Source organism: Myotis nattereri, assembly GCF_964212035.1.
Source record: "Myotis nattereri genome assembly, chromosome: 20".
Taxonomy (NCBI): domain Eukaryota; kingdom Metazoa; phylum Chordata; class Mammalia; order Chiroptera; family Vespertilionidae; genus Myotis; species Myotis nattereri.
The window spans coordinates 13,325,486-13,352,965 of record NC_138096.1 but is presented as its reverse complement, the minus strand read 5'-3'; the positions used below and the strand labels follow the sequence as shown (position 1 = coordinate 13,352,965).

Below are 27,480 nucleotides of genomic sequence, written 5' to 3'. Positions count from 1 at the left end.
TTCTTGAACATTAACTTACCAGACACTGAATAACTGCACAAATTAATAAGCGTAACGCAAATAAACCTATTTTTCTTGTTCTCTGAAAGTGAAATATTTCTTCTTGCTCACACCAAACAAGTCAGTCAGTACAAGACTAATGACGTGGCCATCGGCTGCTAAGATATTCGCTGCTAGTATTATTGGAGAGAAAAGGTGCGCCTGCGTGTAAGGAGCGTAAGGGAAATGAAGGCAGCAGGATTATTGTAATCAGTCATTAGTGAACATTGTAGCTTGTTATTAATAATGATGTATAACAGGATATTGTAAAAATTAAGTTATGAAATTTTTATTAAAACATTTCTTACATACCACTATATTGGCTGGGCCACAGAAATATTCACTGTGGGCTTCATGCGGCCCGTGGGCCACGAGTTTGACATGCTTGGTCTAGAGTTATGTTGCTGGAAAGTGAGGGAATAGTGGATGGAGAGTGGAATGTTTGGAATACAGAGGACAATACACATCATTTGTATGTATCTTTGTCTTGACATGCATAGATTCTGATGCAGAAGCAAAGTAACATTGTGATTTTAGGATGAACATTTTATAGGCTGAGGTACCTTCTCTGTCACTTTTTATTCATAAGATATGATCTGATTCTCCAAATAACATACATTAATTTCAATTTAAGAAAATTCAATTGCAAAAAATTAAAAACAGCCTAGGGTTGATAATTGGCAGTAAGAAATGTTCTTCCTGGCCGGTGTGGCTCAGTGTTTGAGGGTCCAGGAGGTCAAGGTTCAATTCCCGGCCAGGGCACATGACTGGCGGGCTCCATCCCCAGTGTAGGGCACACAGGAGGCAGCCAATCAGTGATTCTCTCTCATCATTGATGTTTCTATCTCTCTCTCCCTCTTCCTTTCCCTTCCTCTCTCTGAAAGAAATAAAATGATATGAAAATAAATAAATAAAGCAGTTTGCAAAGTAAAATTTTACTTACCTCAGGTCCCCAAACTTCGTCTAATGAGAGGTTCTTGTTAAGCTTGATCATTTTGTTCCATGTCTGGGCCTCATTTAAACAACCACTCTGTCAAGATATATATATATATATATATATATATATATATAGTATATCAATTTATTTATAAGTACTTCATATATTTAATGCCATTGAAAAGTATATTTAAAAAATGTTTAATTATTTAAATGTTTGCTGATACACAGAGAAACAATAGACTTCTGTATATTGACCTTCTACGGACAGAACTTCTTAAAATCATTTAATTTGAGCTGTTTCACATGAACAGTTATGTTACCTGTGAATATGACAGTTTCAGTTTTTCCTTTCTAATTCTTTTACTTTTTATATAGTTTCATTGTTTATAGTTTGCCACTTTACAAAGATCAGGAACAATATTGTTCTGAAGTAGTGGTAACTGGCACTCTTATTTCATTCCTGATTTCAGGTTTTCAAATTTTCACCTTAAGTATGATGTTTTCTATTGGGTTTTTAAGTCTATATTTTATTAGATTAAGGAAGTTACCCTCCATTTATAATTTTCTAAGATTTTTTTAAAAAAATAATGCTATTGGGTGTGCCAAACTACTGCAAGTTCATCGGGTACATTTCCTCTTTCTGGTTGGAATCAGTCATTCATCTAAGAATCTCCAAGTACTTTTAGTGGGAAATGCCATTTCAAGACAACAATCTGGATACTTAGGATACTTATTGCTACTGACTAGTTATGTTTCCAGGGATCTTAAAAGACAGAGTAAGAAAAATTTATCTATTTCTCTCTATATAAATATGATATTCATATATTTATATCCAGGTCAATATCTAATACCTCGTAGGTTTATATTGAGTTTTATACAAATTCAGGATTTTTGTCTAACTGTTTCTAGCCTACATAAGCACCCCTTGCTCAAATTAGATAGGAAAAGAAAAGGAAAAAAAAGGAAGAGGTAGAAAGGGAGAAAGCATAGGGTCAATATAATGGATACCTAGATTGTGTGAGAAAAAGCAGAAGTCAGAGAAGCAGTGGGAGCAACCACGAGAGAACTGGGGGGTTGAGATCAGAGACTGAAATGCGTGAGACTAAATGTGATTCCGGGAGGGGGAGTGATATTATTAGTTGAGATTATTTCTGCTCTGCTGCAGTAATAACCCCCAACTCTCAGGTTTACACATTAAAAGTTGATTCTTGACCACACATAATTCAATGCAGATGTCCCTGGTTAGATGGTTCTTTTGGATCACAAAGAAGTGACTCAGGAACTCAGGACTTTTCTGTCTGGTGGCTCCTCGAAAGCCCCCTCACTAGATCCTTTCACCCAGCCCTCAGATACTCCATCTTTCATGGTTGCTGCAATCTGTTGCATGTGAAGGAAGACAGGAAGCATGGAGGTTCACCTGGTGGCTCCTTAAGCACTGCATCCTGAGAATGAGACGCATCACCTCTGCTCCTAGTCCGGTGGGGAGGCCCAGTGGCAGGGCCCCAGCTCCACACAAAGGGGGCTGGAAATGCAGTCCCTGCTCAGAGAGCTTCTTCCTGCAGCGACCCTGCCTGTGGCTGGAGGCCCTCAGGAGTCCACTGCCACTGTCCTCAGGGCAGGAGGAGGAAGCACTGAGTCTGAGCATCTGACAGTCACAAGTAGGGATGGGTTAGATGACAGCGGCTGACAAATGACGTTTTACTTAGGGTGAGGAGACCATCTGGGAATCATAGTGTGGATTAGTGAGAACATCCATTCCACAGCTCAGCCATGAGAGAAAACTAGGCTTTGGTAGGAAAACGATATCCTCTGAGGATCGCACAGTGAAGGCCTTCAGAGCCTTGAACCCTAAGGTCCACTGGGAAGTTCGAGAAGCTGGAGGGTAATGGGAGTCTGGCCCAAGGATAGAAGAATAGAATAGTTTCGGGATGGGACTGGGTTGGGAAAGTAGAGCAGAAGGACTTGCATACTGAGTGTCCATTAAGCGCAGGAGGAATGTGTGGTGTGAGGCATTATGTTTGGTACCTAATTAAAGGGCGATTAGTTCTGGCAGTACTCTGGGGGCCAGGGGGTGGGGGGTGGGGCAGCAGGTGGGAGAAGGTTTCTCAGCTGCCACCCGGGGGGGGGGGGGGGTGGTCCTTCTTGGAGAATTAAGGTCTCTGATGGGAGAGTGTTACTTTGGAAGGAGCAGGTCCCTGGGGACTCTCAGGAATCAGTGCTGTAACTTCTAGAGAAGCTCCGTCATGATGCCCCCTCAAGGGCAGAAAGCCCCATGTGGGGGTGGCTGGGAGGGACGCGGGAGTGGGGGTGGCAAGGCCTTTGGGCCGTGGCCTGCAAAGTGAAAGGCAGAATGAGGGAGATTCACTGTGCAGGCCTTGCTCGACCAGGCGACCAGGCGTGGAAGATGCAGGAAAACTGGGAGAGAGTGCGGGCAGGGATGTCAAGGTCAGCGAGTCACATGACACAAAGAACTCCAGTGAGGAGAAGCCGGGAGAGTGTCTGTCTGATTTAGCACAAATGTGATCAATGCCTGGAAGCCAGAGGCAGACTCGTCAATTCTCCAACATGAAATGCAGTGTGGAGAGAAAAGGAAGTATTGATCTAGAATTGCATCATGCTACTATAAATATTACTTTATTTTTTCCTAACTCCTGTAAGTCTGTTTTATATGACAATGATTTCTTTTCCATAAGTTAATTTTATCAGTCATAGGCTATCGAGGTTATACGTGTGTTTTTTTCCTACCCTCAGCGGACTGGTTTTATTTTCCTTAGATAATTTATATATACTAGTAGATTTAAAATAGAAAGACATGTCTAATTGCATGCCAACTTCTATTTAACTCTAGGATGGCGTACCTTCTGCATAGTGAGGTTATAGGTGTAGTCATCCCTGCCGTGGATTTCCCACACGATGAAATTTGCGTCAACATCTTTGATAAAGCCATTTTTATCGTATCTGAAAAACAGCAAACACAAAACATAGTTGTGTCATCCTACTAGAAACATTTTATTTCTTCTGACCCCTTTAAGCCTGTTTTACATGACAATGACTTCTTTATAAATTAATTTTCAGTGGCTGGTTTCATTTTCCGGTGGAATAGAGCAATGGTCGGCAAATTGCGGCCCCTTGGCCCCTTGAGTGTGGCTCTTCCACAAAATACCACGTGCAGGCACGCATGTACAGTGCGATTGAAACTTTGTGGCCCATGCACAGAAGTCAGTATTTTGTGGAAGAGCCACACTCAAGGGGCCAAAGAGCTGCATGTGGCTCGCGAGCCGCAGTTTGCCCACCACTGCAATAGAGGGATCAAGAGCTCCGGTTTTCAAGTTGGATGGGCTTAGGTTTAAATCCTGTCCTTTTCACTGAACAGCTTTGTGACCTGGGGAAGGTCCTTCAGCTCTCAAAGCCTCCACGTTCCTATCTGTGAAAGCATCACTGAACCTACTGTGTGGGTTTTCTTCAGCTCTCAGAATACACCAGATAGTAACAAAGCAGATTTCTTTCTTTTTTTTTTTTTAACATTTGGAGCCATAATTTCTCTTTGCTTAACAGGCACTATGTATTAATAAGGCGAGGGTGGCCGGGGCCCTGTCAGCAGGCTGGCAGCAGGGAGAAGGATGGAAGTGAGCGATGGAGGGAGGGAGGGCAGAGCAAGATCCTCTGGTGTCGTTTAATCAACGAATATCCAGTGTGGCCCAGTGTGTACCAGGGAATTAACCCACAGAATGACCACGATGAGGATGGAGATGCTGCAGGTCTCCCTGGAGGAGGCGGCTGGAGGTGACACTGGGTGTCAGAGGGTTAGCTGCCCTCAGGAGAACTGAGGTCAGCTGAGAAGCAGGAGTCATCAGAAGCTCCGGGAGCGATGGTCATGCACAGCACATGCTCAGGGACATGTGAGGACTCCTGCCAGCAGCAGGTGCCAGCACGTGGTCCAACATGGACAGGCTGCCCACTCCCTGACACAGGAGCCTGAGACATACACCCCATTGAGATTAGAGTATTTACCCCAATCTCAGTGAGTTTTAAAAGAGATATTACTTCAAATTAGTAAGATTATTTTTTCCTGATATCATTAAGAAATAAGGACTTGACCCCAGCTGGTGTGGTTCAGTGGTTGAGTGTTGACCTATGAATCAGGAGGTCAAGGTTTGATTCTGGGTCAGGGCACATGCTGGGTTGCAGGCTTGATCCCCAGTAGGGGGCGTGCAGGAGGCGCCAGTCAATGACTCTCTCTCATCATTGATGTTTCTATCTCTCTCTCCCTCACCCTTCCTCTCTGAAATTAATTTAAAAAATTATATTTATTTAAAAATAGGGACTTGAGAAACCAAGATGGCGGCATAGGTAAACACCGGAAATTGCTGCCTCCCACAACAAATTCAAAAATACAACTAAAAGACAAAACGGACATCATCCAGAACTATAGTAAGGCGGGCTGAGTGGAAATTCAGTGTAGAAAAGAGAAAAGCACACTGAGACTTAGAGAAGCTGCAGAGGTGGAGTGCAGAAGTACGGGGTCTTGAGCGCACACGGCAAGGGCTGGCGACTGAGGACGTGGCTGTCTTTTTGAGAGGGAGCCACAAGCCCCTGACTGCTCTGAACTCCAGTTCCGGGTGAGTCTCTGGGAACCTAGACTCATACGGGGAGAAACTGGACTGTCTGGAAGCGGGCAGAACTCGGAACTTGAGGGCGGCTTTCTCTCAAAGGTGCTTGCAGCAATTACAGGGACACTGAGATGCGGGGCCCCTTAGGGCATGGCTGAGCATCAGCCATAGCTGCTTGCTCCGCCCTGTTGTTCCCCGAGACCCCGCCCCACCCAAGCTGCAGCAGAGGCTTTTGCATATGAATGCCCTGGCCCTTTGCAACCTGAAAATTACCTAACAAACTGCAGCTGGGCCAGACAGACCCAGAATTTCCAAGAGAAGGCACAAGACCCCACAGCAGCTTTCATTGCTTCACAGCTGGGCCTCATTTGAGCACCTCCAAACCCCAAGGAAAGGGAATTTGCAGATCTTTTCGTAGCTCCTGCTGGGTAACCTCAGGCAGAGGCTAAATTAGCACCTCCTTAGATCCAAGAGCCAGTGTACCCAGTGGTCAGAGTGGGACCATCCAGATTACAACTCCTCAGATCCATAAGGGACACACTCAGGGGGCAGACTCAGTGAGCACCAAAGCCCCACTGAAGCAAGTATTGCCCCAGAAGGGTGTCTTTAGCACAGAAGTTCTCCCACTGTAGACACAGCTGATTCTCACAGCCAATAGGCCTGGAGGTCAATTCCTCTCAGTGATACCTACAACAATAAGACTTAACTACAACAAGACCGTGCACAAAGCTCACAAAGGGGTGCACCAAGAGTGTCCACCTCAGGTAATTGGGGAGGCTGAGCCACTGGGCCCTAGAGGACACCTAGCACACAAAGCCACTCTACCAACACAGGGAAGCATAAAAAAAATGTGGAGACAAAGAAACAGGTCACAAATGACAGAAATGGAGGAAAGCAAACTACTGGATATAGAGTTCAAAACCACACTTTTAAGGTTTTTCAAGAACTTTCTAGAAACCACTGATAAATTTAATGAGACCCTCAAGAAATCTAGTGAGACCCTCGAGGTTATGATAGAGGACCAAATAGAAATTAAGCATATACTGACTGAAATAAAGGATATTATGCAGAGTCCAATAGCAGACTAGAGGATCGCAATAATCAAGTCAAAGATTTGAAATACGAAGAAACAAAAAACACCCAACTGGAAAAGCAAAGTGAAAAAAGAATCCAAAAATACGAAGATAGCGTAAGGAGCCTCTGAGACAGCTTCAAGCGTACCAACATCCGAATTATAGGGGTGCCAGAAGATGACAGAGAGCAAGATATTGAAAACCTATTTGAAGAAATAATGACAGAAAACTTCCCCTACCTGGTGAAAGAAATAGACTTCCAAGTCCAGGAAGCGCAGAGAACCCCAAACAAAAGGAATCCAAAGAGGACCACACCAAGACACATCATAATTAAAATGCCAAGAGCAAAAGACAAAGAGAAAATCTTAAAAGCAGCAAGAGAAAGAAACTCAGTTACCTACAAGGGAGTACCCATACGACTGTCAGCTGATTTCTCAACAGAAACTTTGCAGGCCAGAAGGGAGTGGCAAGAAATATTCAAAGTGATGAATACAAAGAACCTACAACCTAGATTACTTTATCCAGCAAAGCTATCATTCAGAATTGAAGGTCAGATAAAGAACTTCACAGATAAGGAAAAGCTAAAGGAGTTCATCACCACCAAACCAGTATTATATGAAATGATGAAAGGTATCCTTTAAGAAGAGGAAGAAGAAGAAAAAGGTAAAGATACAAATTATGAACAACAAATACACATCTATCAACAAGTGAATCTAAAAATCAAGTGAATAAATAATCTGATGAACAGAATAAACTGGTGATTATAATAGAATCAGGGGAATAGAAAGGGAGTGGACTGACTATTTTTGGGAGGGGGGAAAGGGGTGTGGGGGATGTGGGAAGAGATTGGACAATAATCATGCACCTATGGATGAGGACAGTGGGAGGGGGGGTGAGGGCGGAGTGTTGGGTGGGAACCTGGTGGAGGGGAGCTATGGGGGGAAAAAAGAGGAACAACTGTAATAATCTGAACAATAAATATTTAATTTAAAAAAATAAAAATAGGGACTTGAGACCAAAGCTAAAGTTCAGATACTGATAAAGGCACACTTTTGCTAACCAGAGCTTGTGACTGATTTAAAAATGGCTAAGGGTCTTCCTCCTCCGTCAGCTATTGCTTGTTTCTCTAAATGGAATTGTCCCCCACACTCCTGGGATGGACATTTCACTTAGGACCCTGGGCTCAGGCAGGATGCCTCAGTGTCTGATGTATTTCCTGGGTCCCATCTCTGTGTCTATTCATAAAAAATGTCGGATCCTTGCTGGCGTCTCCTTATTCACCACCCAGGTCTCTGCTAGACTTTGCAGTTATTCTATCTGGCTTCCCAGGCCAGCTACAAATTGCTACCACCCAGTCCTGTTTATAAAAAGCAGTTCTTGGCCCTTTCTCACAAACTGGGCAGAGAAAGTTTAAGTGTCAGAAAGTGGTATCTGAGAAGCTGTTACATTTTCATCTGAATTTTTCTTAGAAATTGTAGAGAGGAGCTCAGGTGTGAGTAATGGGTAGCGGACCCTGACTTAGTTCTTGGAGCGGGAGGAAAGTTATAGAGAACTAACACATGTGTGGGAATGTACACAATTTTGCATCAGTTTCAGAGATTTGGGTCAGGTTTCAGTAAAGCTCTAACTCAAGGAACTTCCGAAGGTGCGGCATGCTTGATCGCATCTTCTGTAAGCGCTCAGAGTTTTTGAATGACTAAGACTAGTTGCAAAGGCCATATGTTTTATTTCAATGAAAAAGATCTTGAACTCTGAGCTGGCATCTTTTGACACTCACAAAAACCAATACGCTCCATTGCCATCTAGTGGCCATAGGATAAATTGCATGACCCCGACCTTCTGGGTTGGGGAGTCCTAATATTTGGTGACTGGAGAAGTTTTGACTTTGGGTGGTGGGCAGCCCATGCAATATACAGATCACGTAACACAGAAACCCACATCTGAAATCTGTATGTTCCTGTTGACCAATATCATCCCAATCAATTAAAATATATATATATATATATATATATATATATATATATATATATTTCTAATGATCTTATTTAATATTTTATTTATTTCATCGAGATTTTAGGACAAAAATACGTGCCTAAGTAAGCATGGCTTATTCTCATTAATGTTCACTGATAGGAGATATAGTATTAATTAAATCTGGGAAATTTAGAAATGGCACTCGTTGGCAATTAACTGCCTTACAATTTCGACTTCCTTCTGCTACTTCCGCTTTTGGGGAGGAGACCCCTCTCTGCTGACCCTGCAGACACATGATTCCAATCCTGGGCCTTGGGAACCTGGAGGGACTGACCCTCCCAGGATGAATTAACTTGTAGAGATAGCAAATAATTGGCCTTTGAGCATGACTTTCCTATGCAACTCAACCAATCCGGAGCCCCCACCCCAACCACCTCCTTCCTGGGTGCTCATACTCTGAGCCACTATCCAACTGCCCTAATCACCCAGAACCATGTGTCAGACACCTAGGGGCAGCTCTTAGGCCCAGAGCCTGCTCACATCTTTTTTTTTTTTTTTTTTTTAAAATATATTTTATTGATTTTTTACAGAGAGGAAGGGAGAGAGATAGAGAGTCAGAAACATCGATGAGAGAGAAACATCGATCAGCTGCCTTCTGCACATCTCCTATTGGGGATGTGCCCGCAACCCAGGTACATGCCCTTGACCGGAATCGAACCCGGGACCCCTCAGTCCGCAGGCCGACGCTCTATCCACTGAGCCAAACCGGTTTTGGCATGCTCACATCTTTTAAATCAGACAATCCTAACCCTGCTTTACCCTCCTTATCCAGTCCTTCCCACAGAAAATGCTGGAAAGGCTCTCACCCCAGCTTCCCCTCACTCCCTCTGCTCCTGAGGACCCTGGTACTTCCCTTGTGGCCCTATATGACCTGCTGTGCCTCCTGTTTTGGGGATCAGTGTTTAGAATAAGTGTCTTCTTTCACAACAGTCATGTCTGTCTATGTGTCTTCCCATCTCTCTCTATAAAGGCCAAATATGCAAATTGTCCCCTCAGGAGTTCAACCAGGAGACCGTGAGTTCGATCGCTTGTTATGACATGTGATGATCACCAGGTGGAGTGGCATGGAATGAAGGAAGGCCCTGATCGGCCTTGATCACTGGCCAGGCCTAGGGACCCTACCTGTGCACAAATTTTGTGCACCGGGCCTCTAGTATCTGATGAAAACAAATCCCGAGTGCCCCTAAAATACCCATAATGCCTGCTCCTGAACTTCCTGCCTCAGAGTAGAGCAGAGTGGATTCTGTGGTGCCACATTTTAGTTTGGGAGGGATTGTCATGAAGGTTGAGAAAGCAAAAGGGCAGCTGGGATGACTTGCGTTGCCAGCTGAACCATCCTCCCAGGACTTGCTTCATTCTTACTAGTGTTTGATGGTGAATCTGTTGTCCTTTTATCTGTAAAATTCTGCCCAACCTTGTATCTGAGCCATTCTCTATAAAGGTAAGGTAATCTGGTGTCCTTGACTACAGGCTAATTTCCCAGGGTCTACCCATCTGACTGCTTCTCAAAGCTTCATTAATAAGCACTCAAATTTTCCCCTCATAAATACCTAATTGAATACTCTGTTATCAGGTATGTATTGCTATAATTCATCTAAACTGGATACTGAGCCTTTTGTTCTGTCCGTCTATGGTTAGCCTCTAATATTGGGTTGGTTATTCTAAGAGAACTGGAGGCAACAAGCTTTGTGAAGCGATCCCTGGTAGCAAAGATACAAGTTACCTCTAGAAAATGTGCTTCCACTGTGGCACAGTTTGGAAAATTTCACTAATCCTATTGTCTGCTTTACTCAATTGCCATTAAACCATCCTATTAATGTCATTTTTAAATTTCAGATGCTGTATTTTTACATTTTAGCATTCCATTTTTTAAAATATTTAGAATTTCCCTGCTGAGATTTTCCCACCAGTTTACCCATTTTCTACACTTTTCCTGAGAATCTTCAAATATATTTTTATTTGCTATATTAAAGTCCTTTTATGCGATTGCCAGCCAGAGTCTGGACCATCTGTTGTCTGTTACTTTTGGCGCCTTTTATTGATTACTAGAGGCTCAGTGCATGAAATTCGTGCACTGTGGGGGGGGGGGTGTCCCTCAGCCCAGCCTGAACCCTCTCCCATCTTGGACCCCTGTGGTATCAAGCCTAAACGGGCAGTCAGACATCCCTCTCGCCTGCCTGCCAGCCTGATCACCCCCTAACCACTCTCCTACCAGCCTGATTGATGCCTAACTGCTCCCCTGCTGGCCCGATCACTCCTAACTGCCCTTCCCTGCCGGCCATCTTGTGGCAGCCATATTGTGCCCACATGGGGGTGGCCCTCTTGTGCGAGGGGCATTATGGTAAATTTGCATATTATCTCTTTATTATATAGGATGGGTCATTTTTCTGCTTTGGATGTCTAATAATTTTTTATTTTGTACCAAACATTTAATATTACACATTGTTGAGACTCTAGGTTTTGTTATTTTCCTCTAAAGCAGCGGTTCTCAACCTGTGTGTCACGACCCCTTTGGGGGGTCGAACGACTCTTTCACAGGGGTTGCCTAAGACCATCAGAAAACACATCTATAATTACATATTATTTTTGTGATTAATCACTATGCTTTCATTATGTGCAATTTGTAACAATGAAATTGGGGGTCACCACAACATGAGGAACTGTATTAAAGGGTCCTGGCATTAGGAAGGTTGAGAACCACTGCTCTAAAGGGTTTTTTTTTTTCTTGTTCTGGAAGGCAGTAAGTAATGATTGACTCTCCCTGACCTTGTTAAGGCTTAATTTTAGGATTTGTAGGGCTTTAAAAATGTTTAGTTTTGCCTATAAATAGTAGGGCATGGCATTTTGTCTTTAGCTTACTTATCAGAGGTCATCCTTTCGGTTTCAATGGAATCCATCAGGTGTTCCCCAGTACCCTCTAAGCAAGGTGGTGGGACTCACACGCCAAATTTTCTCTCTCAGCATCAGCTAGCTGTTGAAATGTCTGCTTCCTCTCCTTGTACAAACACAGTTTAAGAGTTAGTCAAGGAGAAACCAAGATGGCGGCATAGGTAAACACTGGAGATTGCTGCCTGGCACAATCACTTCAAAAATACAACTAAAAGACAGAACGGACATCATCCAGAACCACAGGAAGGCTGGCTGAGTGGAAATTCTACAACTAGAAGGAAAGAGAAAAGCGTACCGAGACTCAGAGGAGGCGCAGTGCGGAGGTAAAATACTAAGGTGCGGAGTGCATGCAGAGCAGGCTGGCGGCTGAGGGCGCGGTTGTCGTTTTCAATCGGGAGGGAGTCTCAGGCTCTGAGCTCCAGTTCCAGGCGAGTCTCTAGGGACCCAGACTCATACGGGAGAAGCAGGACTGTCTGGCATCGGTCAGAACCCTAGGGCAGCTTTCTCTCCGAGGGGCTTGCAGCGGTTACTGGGACACTGAGAAGCAGAGCCTCTGAGGGCAAGACTGAGAGCAGCCATAATTGCTAACCCCACCCTTCTGATCCCGTGGGACCTGCCCTGCCCAAGCCCTGCAGGGAGACTTTTGCTGGATAGCCTCAGGCAAAGGCTAGATTAGCACCTCCCTAAAGATCCAGGAGCCAGGAAGCCCAGAGGTCAGAGTGGGACCATCCAGTTTGCAGCTCCATGGAACCATAAAAGACACTCTCAGGGGGCAGACTCAGTGAGCACCAAAGCCCCATCAAAGCAAGTCTAGCCCCAGAGGGGTGTCTCCAGCACAGAAGTTCTCCCACTGCAGACACAGCTGATTCTCACAGCCAATTGGCCTGGAGGTCAATTCCTCACAGTGATAACTACAACAATCAAGGCTTAACTACAACAAGAGTGTGCCGAAAGCCCACAAGGGGGTGCACCAAGAGTGTCTACCTCAGGTAATTGGGACACTTAGCACAGAAAGGCACTCTATCGACACAGCGAAGCATAAAAAATGCCGAGACAAAGAAACAGGACACAAACAACAGAATTGGAGGAAAGCAAACTGCTGGATATAGAGTTCAAAACCACACTTTTAAAGTCTTTAAAGAACTGTCTAGAAGCCGCCGATAAATTTAATAAGGCCCTCGAAAAGACTGGTGAGACCGCCGATAAATGTAGTGAGATCTTCAAGAAATCTAGTGAAACCCTCGATGTTGTGATAAAAAACCAACTAGAAATTAAGCATACACTGACTGAAATAAAGAATATCATACAGACACCCAACAGCAGATCAGAGGATCGCAAGAATCAAGTCAAAGATTTGAAATATGAAGAATGAAAAAACACCCAACTGGAAAAGCAAAATGAAAAAAGAATCCAAAAATACGAAGATAGTGTAAGGAGCCTCTGGGACAGCTTCAAGCGTACCAAACTCCGAATTATAGGGGTGCCAGAAGAAGAGAGAGAGGAAGATATTGAAAACCTGTTTGAAGAAATAATGACAGAAAACTTCCCCTACCTGGTGAAAGAAATAGACTTCCAAGTCCAGGAAGCGCAGAGAACCCCAAACAAAAGGAATCCAAAGAGGACCACACCAAGACACATCATAATTAAAATGCCAAGAGCAAAAGACAAAGAAAGAATCCTAAAAGCAGCAAGAGAAAGAAAATCAGTTACCTACAAGGGCAGGGGTGGGCAAACTTTTTGACTCGAGGGCCACAATGGGTTCTTAAACTGGATCAGAGGGCCGGAACAAAAGGATCGAGGGAGTGTTTGTGTGAACTAATATAAATTCAAAGTAAACATCCTATCTAATAATAGAGAAACACGGTAATTAGCGTACGACCACTACCCTTCCCATTGGCTAATCAGGGCAATATGCAAATTAACTGCCAGCCAAGATGGCGGCTGGTAGCCAGGCAGCTTAAAACGAACATGAGTGACAGGGGGGAGCTCCTCAACCCCCTGATTGGCCCTGCTCTGTGCATGACAGGGGGGAGCTCCCCAACCCCTTGATGGGCCCTGCTCTGTGTGTGACAGGGTACGGAGCCCCAACCCCCTGATGGGCCCTGCTCTGTGCGTGAGAGGGGGCAGCGCCCCAACCTCCTGATTGGCCCTGTTCTGTGCGTGACAGGGGGTGGCGCCACAACCCCCTGTCACTCACAGAGTAGGGCCGATAGGGGAGTTGGGGCACCACCCCTGTCACACACAGAGCAGGGTGAATTGCTTTCCAGTTCATCTACACAATTATGTATTACATTTTTGTTAAGAGCACAGGTAATTCCTATTGGACAGAGTGTATGTCAAATAAGAATTACTTTGCTATTTCTTGAAATTCAATTCTGGAAGATATTTGTCTGATGGTTTTTGGCCCATTGTTTTCTGTATAACTTTTAGGATCTGCTGGTCACTTTCTGCTGACAACCCTGATGGGATATGTATTGCAACTGCATTGAATTTATGGCTAGAGGAGAGGAGAAATGATACCAGGAGAATGGAGTTGCTATCAATTGAAATGAGGAAGGCTATTATTGATGGAGTGGGTTTTGAGGGAAAGATCAGGAGTTCACTTTTGGACAGGGTAAGTTTGAAAGCTCTATTCACTATCTAAGTGGAAAAATGATATATCTGTTCAACATCTAAGGCAGTGGTTCTCAACCTTCCGGCCCTTTAAATACAGTTCCTCATGTTGTGACCCAACCATAAAATTATTTTCATTTCTACTTTATAACTGTAATGTTGCTACTGTTATGAATCATAATGTAAATATTTGATATGCAGGATGGTCTTAGGCGACCCCTGTGAAAGAGTCATTCGACCGCCAAAGGGGTGGCGACCCACAGGTTGCGAACCGCTGGTCTAAGTGAATTTATGGGCCTGGAATTCAGGAATTTGCAGAAACTGTTAGTGCTCACCGAATATCCTTGTGGCTGTTTACATTTTCTAGCCCTCCTTGGGGTTAGACTGGGGCCATGGCATTAGGTTCCAGATAACTGACAGGATGTGTGTGGAAGTGGTGTAAACCATGGCTAGACTGGCCCTTTAAGACATCTAATGCAATCCTCCCCTCTTCTTTTTTTCCATAGTGGTAACATAGGAAGCCATAACCAGATATGTAGCTATGATACATGTCAGACTATAACATGAAAAGAGTGAAACACTGAGATGCTAGAATTTCTTTGTTACCGCAGCATAATCAGGCCATATTTGACTAATGTAAGGGGAAATAGTCAGACTGGAGATAGAGTTTTGGGGGGTTTATCGGTATATTGAGACATTCAGGTCCATGAAACTGGATGAGACTACAAAAAGAACAAGTTGAGATAGAGAAAGAAAAGAAAGCTTTGAGCCTAGCCGGTATGGTTCAATGGATAGAGCATCAGCCTGTGGACCAAAGGGTCCTGGGTTTGATTCCAGTCAAGGGCACGTACCTCAGTTGAAGGCTCCTCCCTGGTCCCGGGCCCTGGTTGGGGCTGGTGCAGGAGGCAACCAATCGATGTGTTTTTTTCACATTGATATTTCTCTCTGTTTTTCCCTCTCCCTTTCACTCTCTAAAAACCAATGGAAAAATATCCTCGGGTGAGGATTAAAAAAATAAATAAAACCCTGAGCCTTGGGCATTTCAATATTAAGACGTCATGGCAGGAGGGAGGGAAGAAACTATGAAATTAAGGAGTAGCTGCCAGTGAGGTAGCAGGAAAAGCAGGAGAATCCAATGTCCCGGAAGCCAACGGAAGCAAAGATTTCAAGTAGGAGGGAATGATCAAATGTGCCATTCTTGTTAATGAGATAAAGTAAGGTTAGATCAGGGAACCGAGCCTTGGGTTTAGCAATGTGGAGGCCATTGGTCACCCTGGCAAGCAGGGCCAATGAGGTGCTGGGGGTAAGAGTCTGACTGACAGGGATCTGGGAGAGAACAGAAGAATTGATGACAGTGAGTATAGTGGCTAAAGGGGTGGTGGGGTCAAGAGCAGGTTTTTGTTTTTGTTGAGGGAAAGAACTGCATATTTATATGTTGAACCAGAGGGTAAAGTTGATGATGCAGGAGAAAGAGGGGACAATTTCTGGAGCAATGCTCTTACTTAGGAATGGGGTGGGGATACACACAGTTCACAAATGGAGAGACAAACCTTAGCTATGCATATAGTTAACCTATGCTGATAGGAAGTGAGTTCATGGATGCAGAGGCGTGGAGATGAACGGATATAATGATGGAAGTTTGTGGAAGATCTCTTCTGATTGTGTCACCCCTGACTCATCCATCTTCCTCATTTTCTTTCCCTTACTATTCACATCTATCACTTATCATGCCCTGCCTTAGATCTATCTATCTATCTATCTATCTATCTATCTATCTATCTATCATCTATCTATGTATCTATCTATCTATCATCTATCTATCACCTATCTATCATCTACTTGTCTATCATCAATCTAACTATCTTTAAGATTTTTTATTGACTGTTAGAGAGAGAGAGGAAAGGAGAGGGAGAGAGAGAGAAACATTGATGTGAGAGTGAAACATTGATCAGCTGCCTCCTGCATGCCCCCTACTGGGGATCAAGCCCACAACCCGGGCATGTGCCCTGACCAGGAATCGAACCAGGAACCTTTCAGTGCGTGGGACGATGCCCAACCAAGTGAGCCACACTGGCCAGAGCAAGCCCTGCCTATTATAATCGCTAATTTTCTCATAAATGATTCCTCTTATTGCTGCTATGTCAGTAATTTGGTTATACCATCTTACTACCTGAACTTCATCGGACTTGTTTCCTTGAAATTCATCTTCCGCACTTTTCCCAGAGAGGACTAGCTGGAGCACATGTTAGGGCAGAGTGCTCGATGGGAAGAATGGAGGGGAAGACCTCCATGACGTCAAGTCCACCTGGCTCGTTGCTCAGCCTCTTCGTCTGACACTTCATTTCTCCCTGTGAGCCCCAACAACATGACTCTACCTGAACTATACATTTCCTTCCTCCAATTTCACTTTTGCTGGAAAGGCTTCCCCAGTGGAATTGATTACCTTCCTCACCTCTCTTCTTCCTCCCCTGCCTTCAGCTAAATGTTCATTATCCTTTAAGACTCAGTGGCTCAGCTCAAATGCATGCTTTCTGGCAACATTCCCCAGAGCCCCCCTTCCTTCCATAGCTAGGCTGGATACTTTCCCTTTGAGTTTCAATGCCAACCACCCACACTCTTTCTTTCTATCATTCCACTTAGCTTATCAGCTCATGTGTTTGTCTGATTCATCAGACTCTTGAGCCCTTGAGTGCAGCAATCCTGTCTTATTTACCTTTGAATTCCCAGTGCCCAGCACAGTAATTAGTGCAGCGTAGTCATTTAATAACGATGAAGTGAGCTGAAGAGTGCACTTCCCTGGGAGAGAACATTAAAATAGCTTACCCCTGGGGGATGAGGCCCATTCCTATATAATAAAAGGCTAATATGCAAATAGACTGAATGGAAGAACAACCAGAACAACAGAACAACCTGTCACCGTGACGTGCACTGACCACCAGGGGGCGTGTGCAGAACATGGAGGGTGTCGGTCAGGGTGGAATGATGGATGCCGGTAAGCAGGGGTGCCAGACCAAGGCGGGGCACTGGTCGCCGTCATTGCAGCGAGCCTCTGGTGGTTACTGAAAATTCTTTGCTGCTGCTGGCGTTGGCCCCACTCCCACCCGCTGCTGGCATTGGAGCCACCGCTCACACCCACAGCTGGTGCCTGAGTCACTGCTCACACCCGTTGATGGCGCCAGCCCCACTCACACTCACTGCTGGTGCTGGCCCCAATCACTCTGTGTCATCAGTGGGTGCAAGTGGGGCCAGCACCATCAGTGCGTGGGAGTGGCGGCCGGAGCAGGGCTGTGAGCAGAGAGGTGACAGAGGGCCACAGTGGGAGGGTCAAGGCAGGGGCACAGAGGATGGGTTGAGAGCCACCCCTGTGCCTACCACAGCCTCACTGACCACAGTTCCTTTCAAGGTGCACGAATTTGTGCACTGGGCCCCTCGTATAAAATAAACAGAGAAAACAGGGCTTTGGTGAGAGGAAGAGTGTGGGATGCCCAGAAGGATCAGTGGCCTGAGTAGGGCTATAGAAGGTCAAACTAAATAAGACAGCAGACTAACCAGAGGCTCAGAGTACCTGTGACAGAGGGATTGTAGGAGGGTGAGGAAATAGCGTGGAGTCTTACAACTGCCATGGTGAGGAGTGTGTGTGTGTGTGTGTGTGTGTGTGTGTGTGTGTGTGTTCCTGTGGTGGGGGATATGCTGGCAGAGGCCTTTTGGATCCTCAAGGGAAAGGTCTGATGGCAAAACTGAATTGGAGCTCCTGACTCATTATTCTACACTCACCCACCCTGTGGGATTTCAGAAGTTGTTGTCAGCCTAAGAGGACCCTGAAAGCTGAATGCCCTGACTAAAATGTTGATGTTTTACACCCAGGATTTTACATTCAGTAATGTATCCCAATGGCATCTCTGCACTAGTGTCCAAACATGTACATAAATGGATATTCACTACCATTTTATTCATAACAGCAAAACAATTAGAAACATGATCATTTATCTTTTTTATATATTTTAAATTTTGTAACAAGCTATGTGACTTCTGTAATCATAAATCAAGAATAAAGTCAGAGAAGCAAGCAAATGAATATAAAATTACTTGAAAAAGCCTTCCTCATAGCATTTTTACTTAATCTTTTTAATATTGTTTATAAGAATTAAGTTAGAGATATTGTTGAAATCTCCCTATTCCCTTATTAGTAAATAGTTTCTTTCCTTGCAAGCTTTTAGTTATTATTGGCCCATAGAAAGAAAAGTCCTATGTCACCTTGGGAAGGTAGTTTCTTCAAACTATCTTCAGGAGGAGCTTGGGAAGCGATTGAGAGAGGGAAAGTGTGGGTTAAGAGACTTGCCTACAGCCTGGCCAGCATGGCTCAGTGGTTGAGCATCAACCTGTGAACCAGGAGGTCATGGTTTAACTCCCTGTCAGGGCACATGCCCGGGGTTATGGGCTCGATCCCCAGTGGTGCAAGTGTGGGAGGCAACTGATCAATGATTCTCTCTCATCACTGATGTTTCTCTCTCTCCCTCTCCCTTCCTCTCTGAAATCAATAAGAATATATATTTCTTAAAAAAGAGACTGACTACATCTCTGAGAAGAGTCTCAGCTTTCTTACCCATTTATGTCTCAGGTGCTAAATTGTAACCTCCCTCAACATGCAGGAACCATGGTTATCCAAATTTAGTTAACTAGTACTGAAAATCTAGTGTCACACATATTGGGTGCTCAAAAATATTTATTATTAAATGCATGATTAATTAGACCTCTTTTCATTTTGAAACTTTGAAAGTAAGTTCAAATTTTAGTAGAATATACTTACAGTTGAAGCAAAGGGTGAAATTTGTCATTGAAATTAAGTCTCAATGGGCAGCGATATTTTCTCCAACTATATTTTACTCTCTAGAAAAGGAAAAATGCTTTGGTTATTTTCTCTATTAGGCTGATTAAGAAAATTATAGTTTTCTTACCAAGTCTTTAGATGGTGGATTCCTCAGAAATGACCTATAAAAAGATATTTTTATTACTTATCTTTTCTCTTTTCAAACTTAAACATTAAGCCATTACTTTGTTTGGGTGGGGAGATATCACAGAAGTCAAGTAGATAACCATAATTCCAAAATACTACCACACTATGTAGAGAATAAACAATACACTTCTAAGTAATACATGAGTGAAAGAAGAAATCTTAAGAGAAATTTAAAAATACTTAAAACTAAATAAAAATGAAAATGCAACTTTTCAAAATTTGTGAGATGCAGTTAAAGATGCAGTGCCTAGAGGTAAATTTATAGCAATGAATGAATCCTATATAATAAAAGGCTAATATGCAAATCGACCAAATGGCAGAACGACCAGTCACTATGATGTGCACTGACCACCAGGGGGCAGATGCTCAACACAGGAGCTGCCCCCTGGTGGTCAGCACGAAGACGAGCTCATGGCCGGTGAGTGTAGCAGCGGTGGTGGGAGCCTCTCCTGCCTCCATGGCAGTTCTAAGGATGTCCCTCTGCTGGCTTAAGCCAGCAGTGGGACACCCCCTGAGGGCTCCCAGACTGCGAGAGGGCGCAGGTCAGGCTGAGGGACACCCACCCCCAAGTGCACGAATTTCGTGCACTGGGTCTCTAGTTTATTATAAAAGATTGAGTTAATAGGAGTAAATACTGACTCTAAATTATTGATACTAAATTAATAAAAACTCAGTGCTGATGGTACAATATTTCTTACTTTCCAATAGTGTAAAAGAAATCAAGCCGACGACAACCTTTGTAACCAAATCTACAAAAAGAAACATAATGAAACTGTGATATCATTCTTTTTATATACTTGCACAAACATTTAATCATTTAACTCAGTAATTCTAAAACTTGAGAGTATTACAGAGTCGTCATGTATTGAATTATAATCTCTGGGGTTGGTGTGTTGCCCTAGCATTTCTATTTTTAAAAATCAGTTACACAAATGTTCCTGAAGATACCAGAATTTGAAATCTATTGGTTTATTTCTTCTATTTGATACCTGTGAAAACCTGATAGAAAATCTATCAAAATGAAGACAAATTTCTGTGGATGCTTTTATTCCTCATACATTTTTTATTTTTTAAACTATATTTTAATTTTTAAAAAATATTTTTTTATTGATTTCAGAGAGGAAAGGAGAGGGAGAGAGAGTCAGAAACATCAATGATGAGAGAGAATCATTGACCGGCTGCCTCCTGCACACCCCACACTGGGGATCAAGCCCGCAACTCAGGCATGTGCCCTTGACCGGAATTGAACCTGGAACCTTTCAGCCTGCAGGCTGACGCTCTATCCACTGAGCCAAACCAGCTAGGGAAAATATGTTTTTATTGATTTAAGAGAGGAAGGGAGAGGGAGAGAGAGATAGAAACATCAATGATGAGAGAGAATCATTGATCAGCTGCCCCCTGCATGTCCCCTACTGGGGATTGAGCCCACAACCCGGCATATGCCCTGACCAGGAATTGAACCTTAACCTCCTGGTTCATAGGTCAATGCTCAACCACTGAGCCACACCTGCCAGGCCCTCAGACATTTTTTAAAACACCCATTTCTAATTTATGCTAGAGACTCAGTTGTGCAGGTAAGGAGCAACATTAAGAATTCACATATGTCTAATTAGTGTTCATGCAGACAGAAGGCTATCATGGTGTATGAAATGATAGCATTTTCTGGAAGTTAAATTATTCATTTGACCATTTTTGTTGGCTGCTTCCAGTGTAACTTATAAGAATAAACCACTGTGTTTAGATAGATATTGGAAGCCTATCTATTATCGCCCATCTCAAATGCAAATTAAACCCCAAGAAATGCCCTCCTTCACTGACAAGTCTCCGGTCAGAAAGACCTTGGACCCCCCGGGTCTCCTCTGGTAACTGTGAAGCCTTAGGCCCTCCACAACGACAGCCTGAATCTAAGATATTAGGGTTATTTTTAGGTTCCAGAACAATGGTCACTGACTGAGAGGCCTGGACCTTAGTCTTGAAATCTGTGTTTTGTAAACGTGCTCTCCTGGTGATTCTGATATGTGACTGTCTAGACCAGCGGTTCCCAACCTGTGGGTCCTGACCCTTTGGGGGTTGAACGACCCTTTCACAGGGGTTGCCTGAGACCATCGGAAAACACATATATAATTACATATTGTTTTTGTAATTAATCACTATGCTTTAATTATGTTCAATTTGTAACAATGAAAATACATCCTGCATATCAGATATTTACATGACGATTCATAACAGTAGCAAAATTACAGTTATGAATTAGCAATGAAAATAATGTTATGGTTGGGGGTCACCACAACATGAAGAACTGTATTAAAGGGTCATGGCATTAGGAAGGTTGAGAACCACTGGTTTAGACCCTCCCACAAATAGATTGATTCAAGCTGCTTGTCACCTCACGAGAGCAGGAAATCCACACTCAGTGGTACTGGGAGTTGATTTTGGTATCTTGTTGCTTAGAGCAGCTATTCTCAAATTTTAATGCTCCTCCTAATTTTCTGGAAAATTTTAAAAAATCGAGATTCTGACTCAGCAGTTGTGGGATGAAGCCTAACATCTGCATTTCTAATAAGTTCCCAGGTGAGGCCTGGTCCATAGACCATACTCTAATGAGCAAGATATAAACCAGTGATGGCGAACATCTGACAAGCGTGTCGGAGGTGACACGCGAACTCATTTTTTTGGTTGATTTTTCTTTGTTAAATGGCATTTAAATATCTATACTAATAAAAGGGCAATATGCTAATTAGACTGGAAAACCTTCCAGGGGACCTTCCAGACAAAGCCACAGTGACGGGACCCAGGCAGAGGCAGTTAGGGGTGATTGGGCCAGGAGGGGTGGCAGTTGGGGGCAATCAAGCCAGCAGGGGGGCAGTTGGGGGCGATCAGGTCGGTGGGGGGGGGCGGTTGGGAGCGAGAAGACTGGATTGGGCCTAAACCGGCAGTCGGACACCCCCCGAGGGGTCCCAGATTGGAGAGGGTGCAGTTCAGGCTGAGGGACACCCGCCCCCCTGCACGAATTTTGTGCACCATGCCACTAGTATAAAATAAATATCAAAAATATAAATCTTTGTTTTACTATGGTTGCAAATATCAAAAAATTTCTATATGTGACACGGCACCAGAGTTAAGTTAGGGTTTTTCAAAATGTTGACACGCCGAGCTCAAAGGTTCGCCATCACTGATATAGACCATCTCAGAAAACAGGATGTTACAGGCTGTATAAATCAATTAGCCTTTGCATTTCCTGGAAATGCAGATTCCTTGCTGAATGAGATGGTAATATTTAACACATTGCGGATGGATCACAAGATTTCATGTGTTTTCTCTTCTAAGCTTGTGGCCAATCACGAGGTTTTTTTTTGTTTTTTTTTAAAAATATATTTTATTGATTTTTTACAGGGAGGAAGGGAGAGGGATAGAGAGTTAGAAACATCGATGAGAAAGAAACATCAACCAGCTGCTTCCTGCACACCCCCTACTGGGAATGTGTCCGCAACCAAGGTACATGCCCTTGACCGGAATCGAACCTGGGACCCTTCAGTCCACAGGCCGATGCTCTATCCGCTGAGCCAAACCGGTTAGGGCACGAGAATTCTTTAAAAAGATATTAGCTTGTAGGAACATGTAATAAATAACTTCAAAATGCCATGGGTTATTTAATTTTAAAGCGTGCCTTTAACATTTATGTAAAACCTTTTTTGCACTCATTCAATAGAAACTTACCTGGCCACTGAGTAAAGCTATCAATAAAACTACTGGTCCACAATGTGTTAAATATCAATGCAGCCACTGATTATTACAATTCAGTCCTCAAAAGATTGTTAGAATGACAGAGGAACAGACTTTTGGTTTGGATGACAGCAAATGACTTCATAAATAGACTCAGATAAGAATCAGTGTTCCCCCACCCTCACCCCCCTTCTAACCTCGGCGAAGGAATCACAATACATTGCTGTTTCCATTATACATTTAACCTGGCTAACTAAACAGATTTCTGTATGTTGACTTGATTTCCCACGTAGAAGAAAGAGAGCTGTGGCAATTGGATGACACAAAATCCAGTGGGTACCACTTTGAACCACAGTCAGATCAATGGAAGTCATAGCTCTGGAGGGAACACTGACTTCTGCTAGATTTGCTCTAAAATTTTTCCCATAAAAGATGATGTGGATGTAAGCCATTCTCTATGGAAATAAAATTATTATTGGGGTAAAGACAGAGGCAAGTGCTTCTCCCTCTGGTTTCTGGGGAATGAGCTGTAGACTGAAGAGTTGAGAGGTAAAGGTGCAAGATGGTAACTGGCTTATTAAAGGGGAAGGTGGAGAAAAATGCTGGTGATAAGAGGTTACTTCTTTTTCCCTTTTAGTAATGATGAAATTTAGTAATGATCAAAATGATCTCATATATATATATATATGAGAGAGAGAGAGAGAGAGAGAGAGAGAGAGAGAGAGAGAGAGAGAGAGAGAGAGAGAGAATGAGAATGGAAGGGAAAGGGAGAGAGGAACATCAATGTGACAGACACACATCAATTGGTTGCCTCCCGCATGGGCCTGACCAGGGCCAGAGATCCAACCTGCAACCAAGGCAAGTGCCCTTGACTGTTATTGACGGGGACCCTTCAGTCCACAGGCTGATGCTCTATCCACTGAGCAGTGCCAGCTGGGGCTCAAATATAATACTTGATTTGGCAAAAAGTTCAAACAAATTTGGTTTGGACACTCGTCAATTCAATTTTGGATTAAACTATGGACATGTCAATCATTAGCCTAAATTATCACTAAGAATTACCTATTAGTTTACCACTTGTTTTTAAAACGTAAAGAGTAAGACAGGTCAAATGTAAATATACTTGCCCTTTAACCGCAATAAATTTAGTGGGATCACAGCCAACAGATATTTGGAACATCTAAAATGAAGCAATTTAGTTGGTAAGTTCAGTGGTTCTGACCCACACATTTCTATAGCTAAAAGCAATTCCATTTCAAATTAGAAACAATGACCTATTAAGTGTATTTCCTACTTCTTCTTTGATCACTTTTTAAAAATACATATATTTTTATTGATTTCAGAGAGGAAGGGAGAGGGGCAGAGAAAGATAGAAACATCAATGATGAGAGAAAATCACTGATCGGCTGCCTCCTGCAATGCCCCCTACTGGAGCCTGCAACCTGGGCATGTGCCCTGACTGGGAATTGAACTGTGACCTCATGGTTCATAGGTCGAAGCTCAATCATTGAACCACACTGTCCTGGCTATGCATTATTTTTTAAAATTTATTTTTCAATTGCACTTGATATACAATACTATATTAGTTTCAGGTGTACAACATAGTGGTTAGATCTTTATATACCTTATGAAGTGTTGCCACCCAGTAAGTTCTAGTACCCGTCTCACATCTTACGTAGTTATTACAATATTATTGACTATATTCCCTATGCTGTACCTTAAATCCCCGTGACTATAACTAGAAATTTGCACCCATGTATTATGGAAGTAAACTGCTGCACGGTACCTCCCGTGGCTATTTTTATCACTGGAAACTTGTATCTATGCATTATTGAAATAAGCTTTTTTAGACCTTTTCCTGTGTCACTTACCTTTGGGGGTACAGGACATGTTTTTGTATATTCACTAGGCCTGAGCTGCATAAGCATAAGACCCGTGTTCTGGTATCTAGGAGAAACAACACATACAGGTGAGTATAGACTCACAGGGAGGTAGACATTGCAGGAAGCCACCCACTGTCTTCACTATCAGAGAAGTGTAAACTCGGATCGCAGAACGCTGGTGAACCTTGAGCCCCTGGCAAGAGCCAGAGCTATGTACCGATTGTCTAGTCCAGACAATGGGGGCTCAAGCTATTTCCTGACCAAATAGTCTGAGAGTAAATCTTCCTAATATTTACTGCCCTTTAAGATAGTCTGTCTGTTACCGCAATTACCTAAGAGCTAGATGTGTATCCAAAATTGAATAAAAGGCTGGCAAGGCTTGGGCACCAGTGGAAGTCCTTTCCCTTGCACTGGGCTTTCCGCCTGGCCCCCAATATTTCCAAATTATTATTTCTTGTCTCGTCTCTTTTATTTGCATGCGGCCCCTTCTCCAGATCCCGAACCCAGCACCACATGGGACGTGGGTCTTCACAGACATAACTCTGCTTCTCTGTAGAGCAGATGAGAGCCCCATGTACCTGCTGCGCCTGACCCCTCCTGAGAAATGCTGGAGGTCTGAGGGGTGGGGTGACTACCTATACCCTGCTTGTGCTGAGGGCATCGCCATCAGACCTGAAAGTCATTCCCACCTCAAGGTATTCCTTCTGGCCAGCAAAGGGTTGACACAATGGGAACAGAAATGAGTATGTGTCAGCATTTCAACCCCCCTAATTCACTAAGACCCTCAGTGCCTGGAGGGCGGAGGTCTGCTGCTTCCTGACTCTATTAAAGGTTGCAGCCACCACAGTGGTTCCTTCTCAAGTCTCTACAGATGTTCCTTCCTATTGATGACACCTCTGGAACAATGAAGACTAAGTTATGAAATTAGTTTCCTGAACAACATTATGCTGCACAATATGATCTGACTGGAATGGAAAGGGAGATCAGACACAATGCCTCTCTACCTTATGAAATGCTCATAAGTCATTTGTGCTCAGGCAAAACAGGACTCAAAATCACAGGAGAAATTTAGAAGGCTTTACTCCACTGCCACCCCAACCCTTCACCCCCGCCCCACCTCTGCTAAGGTTATTACTTTTGGAAAAAACTGGGGAAAACAAATACAAACTAACTAACCACAAGCAAATGTTGTTTTTTCCCCAATATTTATTACATTTAAAAAATATATATATACTTTATTTTTTACAGAGAGGAAGGGAGAGGGATAGGGAGTTAAAAACATTGATGAGAGAGAAACATCGATCAGCTGCCTCCTGCACACTCCACACTGGGGATGAGCCCACAACCAAGGTACATGCCCTTGACTGGAATCGAACCCGGGACCCTTGAGTCTGCAGGCCGACGGTCTATCCACTGAGCCAAACGGGCCAGGGCTATTTATTACATTTTAATATTTGTTTAGTTATACAGTTGATATAAAATGTAGTAAGTACCTCTTTCTCTCCCAATTTTTTTTGGGGGAGGCAACCAAAATTTTCGGTGGCCTGAAATAAAAAAAATACAATAAATAAATAAATAAATAAAATGTAGTAAGTAAATGAGGATACAAATAGATCGTTTTCATATTTTTAAATCAGTGTACTATATTTTACCAATTCTAAGATTCATATTTTCTTCATTTAACACTTTTGAAATCAGGAAGCATCTTATAATTAAATATAACTATGCCAATTATGGCTTTTTTTTTTCAATTTGAGGGCATCTTTGATTTGATAAATTCAGTCTATTATAGATCTGTAAAGGACACTAAAGTAAATATATTGTCTTCAATTTTTCCCAGTTTTTCTTATGGGCACAATTTTTTCCTATCATGGCTGATTTCAAAGCTTTTATGTTTTGTCTCAAGTCTCAGTATCCTGCATAGTTTGATATGTATTCTACAGCAACAGAATTCTAAGTAAATATTCACCTAACCCAAAATAACCAAACAGTCTAACCCACGACATTAGAAGAATGAGAAATGGTGGTAGGTGAGGGGAAAGGATGGCTATCATGTCTAGAGTAGCATTTTCCTCCCTATCCTTCCAGGCCACACTCCAGCACTTCTTTGTTTTATTTTCTCAGTAGTACTTACAACCATTTGGCATTATCTTGTTTACTTATTTGAACACTTCTTCCACTAGGACCTGTCCATGACAGCAGTGTGTCCTTCTTGTTCATTAGGTATTTTGAACACCTAAAACATCCTGGCACTGAGTGACCTTCTTCCCAGACAAACAATGCTATTTTTTGAGAAAATATTTTGAGTCAGGACAATGATCTATACCAGCCGTGGGCAAACTACGGCCCGCAGGCGGGATCCGGCCCGATTGAAATGAATAAAACTATTGAAAAAAAAGACCGTACCCCTTTATGTAATGATGTTTACTTTGAATTTATATTAGTTCACACAAACACTCCATCCATGCTTTTGTTCCGGCCCTCCGATCCAGTTTAAGAACCCATTGTGGCCCTCGAGTCAAAAAGTTTGCCCACCCCTGATCTATACTAATAAAAGGCTAATATGCTAATTAGACCAGGCATCCTTCCGGACAAAACCATGGTGGCGGGGGCCGAGGCAGAGGCGATTAGAGGCGATCAGGCTGGCAGGGGAGAGCAGTTAG

General features: G+C 43.2%; 1 protein-coding gene across 1 annotated transcript in view; it reads right to left on the bottom strand.

Moving 5' to 3' along the window:
* Window positions 1-27,480, bottom strand: part of LOC308535514 (cation channel sperm-associated auxiliary subunit epsilon-like) — an 83,153-nt gene that overhangs the window by 11,927 nt on the left and 43,746 nt on the right. Inside the window, exons 13-17 of the mRNA XM_081114432.1 lie at window positions 26,311-26,361; window positions 24,806-24,881; window positions 19,005-19,084; window positions 3,837-3,936; window positions 983-1,069 (exon numbers count right to left, since the gene is read on the bottom strand). Coding sequence (XP_080970558.1) covers window positions 983-1,069; window positions 3,837-3,936; window positions 19,005-19,084; window positions 24,806-24,881; window positions 26,311-26,361 — 394 coding nt within the window. The remainder of the gene's footprint in view (window positions 1-982; window positions 1,070-3,836; window positions 3,937-19,004; window positions 19,085-24,805; window positions 24,882-26,310; window positions 26,362-27,480) is intronic.